The sequence below is a fragment of the Rhododendron vialii genome, chromosome 9a, assembly GCF_030253575.1.
Source record: "Rhododendron vialii isolate Sample 1 chromosome 9a, ASM3025357v1".
In the NCBI taxonomy this organism is placed as follows: Eukaryota; Viridiplantae; Streptophyta; class Magnoliopsida; order Ericales; family Ericaceae; genus Rhododendron; species Rhododendron vialii.
This window is the reverse complement of record NC_080565.1, coordinates 29,269,005-29,274,824: the sequence shown is the minus strand read 5'-3', so window position 1 is coordinate 29,274,824 and position 5,820 is coordinate 29,269,005. Positions and strand designations below refer to the sequence as shown.

The 5,820-nt window shown below is 36.1% G+C and overlaps 1 protein-coding gene across 1 annotated transcript; it reads right to left on the bottom strand.

Moving 5' to 3' along the window:
• Positions 1–3,682: 3,682 nt before the first annotated feature.
• Positions 3,683–4,465, bottom strand: LOC131300902 (E3 ubiquitin-protein ligase RHA2A-like). The gene has a single exon (XM_058326921.1). The coding sequence runs from the start codon at positions 4,437–4,439 to the stop codon at positions 3,891–3,893; it is 549 nt and encodes a 182-aa protein (XP_058182904.1). The 5' UTR covers positions 4,440–4,465; the 3' UTR covers positions 3,683–3,890.
• Between the last annotated feature and the right edge of the window lie 1,355 nt (positions 4,466–5,820).

Genomic DNA, 5,820 nt, shown 5'->3' with positions numbered 1-5,820 from the left:
AATTCATTATAGGCTTGGCACGTATTGTAATATTCTCAATTCTCACTCTTCTTACGAAATCATCCAATGGCTCCAACATCAGGATCTGCCTAGCTCTAACCTTCTTCAAATTGTAGAAACTAGAAATTTGCAAGGGGAAAAAGAGGCCATGTAGCATCTATATTGTAACAAAAGAGCTAGGTTAGTTTGGAGGGCCGATTGCTCAACCTTATGTCCAATCCATTCGCCGCTGTGAAGGCCTTCAAACAATGGGAAAAATGCCAAGATTAATTTGCCCCCAGAGTATTATGAGTTCTTCGATGGAGAAGTAGAGTTAAAAGAAATTTTGGCTATGAAGGAGAATATTGTGGCCATCCTTCTTGCTTTCGAAGGAGGAATGAATCAAGAGATTAGAAATGACATTTCGAAAAGGAAAGAGGCAGCCAAAGCCCATCTTGTAGAGCTTAAGAGTAGGGTTGAAGAAGGCTTAAATGAACTACAAAAGATTCTGAATGTTTCTAACATTCCTAAGGACATCTTGGTTGACATCACGAAGGAACGCGCTACTACTAGTGTCAAAGAAGCCGCAACCTGTCTTCTCCATCTCGTTTGAGTATTCTGCGTCTCTAGGTCAAATTTCACATTTGATGATGTTTCTTGGTCATGGAAGCATAGTACTAAATTATTAACTTAATACTCCCTCCGTCCCTTTTATAGAGTTCAGTATTTTATTTTGGGTTGTCCCTTAATAATTGTCCATTTTGTAAAGTTAGTGGATAAATGTTGGTTTATTTTTTATTTTGCTCCTAAAAATTTCTTCTATTTTGAAAAATTAGTGATTAAAAATGTAATAATGATGTCTTCATAAAGGGTTGTGGAGATAAAAATTAATGTAAAATGTATAATGATGATGACTCCTTAATAAGTTGGAATTACGAAACTGAATACTGAAAAAGAAACGGAGGGAGTATATAGAAGTAGTAGCTAGTACTACTATAGAGGAACATGGCAGTAGTGGTTGTCATTTTCTTGGAGAATAGGTCCAACATGGCAGTAGTGTTTGTTGTGGTACTGCTACAAATTTGTTGGCTTTAGTACAAATCACTAGAACAATAGAACTCATCCATATTTATACCATTATACTATTTCATGGAAAGTTTTAGATTTCTTCTTTACAAGATAATATCTAGGTTGGTTCTAGATTTTACACATGTAAGAAATATTTACAACTAATATATAAAATATTTCTTAATGCTTTTCTAGACATCTTCTAGAGTCTAGATATTCTAGAAACTACATACTTATATCTCCTTCCAAAATACTCCCCCATCTCATCTTTAGTCTCTTTTGAGAGTCTGTGCTACTTTTCAATTGATTATATCTTGCAATTTATAATTTTTTAGGTGATTTTAAAAACATCATTTAAAAGAGCTCATTGAGATCTATCAAATAAGATCCATATTAATTGCATATAAATAGTTTTACCAATTAAAAGTTATAATTAGCTTTTATCCGATTGGAATAAAATGAAGGACAAAAGAATGAGGACGGAGGGAGCATCTTTTATTTTGGGCTTAGAGACTTGAGCTTTATTATGGGCTTCCAAACTACATACTTATTTTCTTGGGAAAATGACGGCCAATGACATGTTTTGATAATTAATACTCGTCAAGGACATTTTCAGCATTAACAATTGTTCTTAGCATGTCCTTAGAGGGTATTAATTATCAAAACACGTCCTAGGCCGTCATTTTCCCTATTTTCTTATATCTCCTTCGAAAGTATCGTGACTTGGGTTTGTTCGATTTAACATTCTGATCATTAGTCATGGCCCATGGGCAGCTCTAGTGTATAATGAGGGGTCAAAGCGGACCCTCTAGGTTCAAAAAATGCTTTAAATTATGTACAAAATCAAAGTAAATGAAACCAAACTAAATATTTGAGTAAATAGGTAATATAGCTAAAAAAACAAAAGAAACCAGACCTAAACAGAAGACTTTGAAAAAAGAAAAGAAAAGAATGATTGGGATGATCAGGGTTGGCTCCCTATATTTCGAGGGATTTCAAGCGAACGTAGGGACCCTTAGGTTCAAAAAATACACTAAAAATTTGTAATTTTTCACGTATAATTTGGTTTTTCTTCAATATTGTCAGTACTGAGTCATCCATATGCCGCAAAAATAATTGAAAATTCACTTAAATTTGTGAGTAATTAGATATCCATCTCATATTTATTAAATTCATAATCCACACCTCACGATGACAGATCATCAAATGTTGCATGATGATAGACCAAAAAAGGGGGCTACACGTGAAAGACCTCAAGTGCGGCTACACATGATGTGGATGTTAAGAAAATAGTCTCGTATTGCTTCGGATCAATATGGGTGATCAGTTAATATAATATTGGGAAATCTCCACTCATTGCGAAATGTTTGACGATTTTCTAGTCCTAAATTAATGGGCTGCCCCAAGTCTAGGGCGGAGACCGACTTAGCACAATATCTGGTAAGTCCGAAGTCTAATCCACAAAGACGGTGCTGTGTGCTGACTTAAAACTCGGATTGTTATAATTTAAACGGGCTCTTAGGTACCCTTGTTGTTTTATGCGGAGATTAATTAAAACTAAGAAATTGATCGTTCTTTTCAAATAATTTAAAGGACGTACGGTTGTAGGATTCATAGCACTTGCAACCAATCCCGGACTCATCTGCTTCATTCGGTGTTCTTATTTACGTTTGACTTTAGAAAGAAAAAACTACCATGAAAGATGCGAACCTTAATGGTCGCCGTTTACCCATGCGCAGCAGAGAATAAGTTTTGGTCCCCCATTCTCCCGTTCACATGAGTTCCAACGATGCCCGGGTTCATCTAACAGACGTACTTTATTAACCTAACGTTGCCTTTCCATTATTATTTCGAAAGACAGGAGCAGAACGTGTTCGACCTGGCCACGGTGTACTAATCATCCCTCTATCCTACCTATACGACTACTTACTCATTATTAAGCAAGAAATAAAATAAACCCTAATTTAAAACATGCTTCTATTACGCGAGATGAAAAATAAATAAGAAATATCAACTAATCAAATATTAGCAAATAACTTTTATTAAGAACAAAAACTAAAACGAGTTACTGGAATGCGAGAAATTAAACAAAGCATCAAAACGTGAGGAAAAAGAGAAAAGAAAAATCGGAAAAAAAGTGATCCGTCGTCGAAAAGTCTCCCCTTCGTGCGCAGCCTTCCCTTTGTTTTGTTCTGTTGTAATGCGTCCGTCCATGATCATCTGCCGCCCTTGTGCTTACACTTCTTTTATAAGCCCCGTACTCCAAAAAAAAATCCCTATTCCCAGGTTATGCCAAATGTTGAGACCATAGGCCCAACCTTTGGTCCATCTAATTGTAAATCTTTGGGCCCACCTGATAGACATAAGTCTATGTCAAACTCATATTTTCATCTTCAGTGAATGTCTAATCCCATGGCCAATTTAACTTGTGAAACGTTACTTTGTCCAGCAATTCCACTTGATTGATCTGAACGATCGAGTATCAAACACCATTTAATATTTTTATTTTGCATATTTTTTATCAAATTCTTCAAATGCCTACAATACAAAAATTAAGTATTAAAACGCCAAATAATAAAATAAAAAGACTTAGCAATGATAAATTAGGAAGCACTAATATAAACATTTAAAACGCTTATCACCAACTGATTTTGAGTTGACTATAAAATTTCCACAATAACAATTGTTCACAGCCCACTTTTTTTTCTTTTCAATCGATATAAGAGATCATTTACATTACTTAGGATACAAGATATTAATCCGAGATACTCATTTAGATCCCACTTTGTTGGGTTAGGTGAAAATTGGACTTTATCTCATTCTAGGCTTCTAGCTACTAACGGCTAGTCAATCAGCCACCATGTGCTCCGGCGACGATTTGTACGGCACGGAAACAAGTTGAAAACCAAGACTTCTTCCTCTCCAATTAGCCCGGTAGCCCACTTCCGGGGCGGAGCTAGACGGCCGCGGCACATCGGGCATGTTTCATGCCTGTAACCAACGACCCATCTGTCTAAGCATACCATATGAAAGACGTGGTCACACCTCAACTCTCTAATCTCGTCCCCTTCTTCGATTTCGCACAAACATATCGCACATTCGTTGTTAGCCGTTTCCTTTTCACACCCGTGCTTGTGTTCGTATCGCTTGATCAGGCCGATCCCGAGCCTGTCACAGTTTTCTTGAACATCATCATGACTATACAGATTTAGAAATTGTGGGATACGAAACAAGAAATTTCGAGTACCGGAGTTCAGGTTGGCCACTGTTAAAGGGAAGTTGTTTGACAATATGCGGGTGAATTTGGGTAGGACAAGCCGGTGGATGCAGATATAGAGTACAAGAAGAAGGAAGAACAGGTCATGAGTGATAAAAGCTACCATGCTGCTCATTCTTTTTCTTTTAACGATAACGATATGCATAGGGAACTTTGGAAGGAGCACTTACTGCTATATATTGTGTGAATGAGAGAGAGAGAGAGAGAGAGAGAGAGAGAGAGAGAGAGAGAGGGGTCAGCACAAGTCACGTGAGAGAAAGGTCAGCACAAGTCATGTTAGAGAAAGGTCAGCGAAAGTTCTTGTAAAGAATGGTCGTGGCACGTGAAAATGGTAACATGCATGCATCAAAATTCAAAGCCTCGAGGAGATATTTGAAAAACATTGTTTAACTCCGTAAAATTCATGTAAAGAATGGTCGTTGCCGCTATGGATGAGAGCTGCTTATGTAAAGTGGTTGAAAATTTAAAAAAACATGATTACCGATGCAGTCGTTCCGTGTCAAAATTAGATTTATAAAAATTAAGAATTAACTATTACTCCGTAGAAGAGTGATTAAGATCGAGTGTCGATCCACAGAGATAGTGAAACTGAGTTACTGTAATTCCGATTAATTTGAAGAGAAAAGATTAATTGAGTTGTTTGATTTTGAAAACTAATTAAATTAAGAGAACAACTAATTAATTGATTGAAAACTGTGCAGTGAATCTAAGCCATTCATGTATACTTTAAGGGTATTTTATTTGCCCATTTCCTTTGCACCTAGCATTTCCCCTCCAAAATTCCTTCAATCACAAGAAATGCATTATTAACTTCCAAGTAACAATATAATTGGACTTAACAAAGATAAATTAAAAGGTGGTAATGTGAACATTTGGGCGCCTATCAATATGAGTTAATCAATGTTAATTAATGCATCAAGCTCAAAATCAACTGGCAATAAGGAGATTGAGAGACCTTCCAAATTCATATACTAATTTTCAAGATGACCCTTGACACACGTAATGAGTCAACAAAGGATTTAGAACAAATAGATCATAACGAAACAACATAGTGCAACTAGGCATAAATAAATGGAAAAAGCCTTCGAAAACTTAACTCTAATACCATGTTACAACATTCAATTGAAAATCAATTGGCAATGAGAGGAAACATTACCTAGACTCATACACTAATTTTTGAGGTGATAATTAATCCACGTTGGAAAAATTCCAACAACCAATTGGTCCGCATGTTGCGGGTTCGCATTGTCTTTCTTTTGGTTGGTTCTAGAATTAGTACAAAGAAAATGAACCAATCAGAGAATTGAGTAGCATTCACTAATTCTAGAACATGTGGACAAAATCATAGACGGCTCTCCCTATCAAATAGGACAATATATGTTTTGTTTTGTTTTTTTTTTAAATGCAAGGCATCTCAAGCTAGTTCGCACACATTTCAAACGAAAACTTACATTCTCTCACAACTTTTTCACACACTTTTGCATGAGATGAAGTGA

Coding starts and splice junctions, on each gene's coding strand:
- LOC131300902 (XM_058326921.1), bottom strand. CDS start 4,439: ATGAGCAGCATGGTAGCTTTTATCACTCATGACCTGTTCTTCCTTCTT.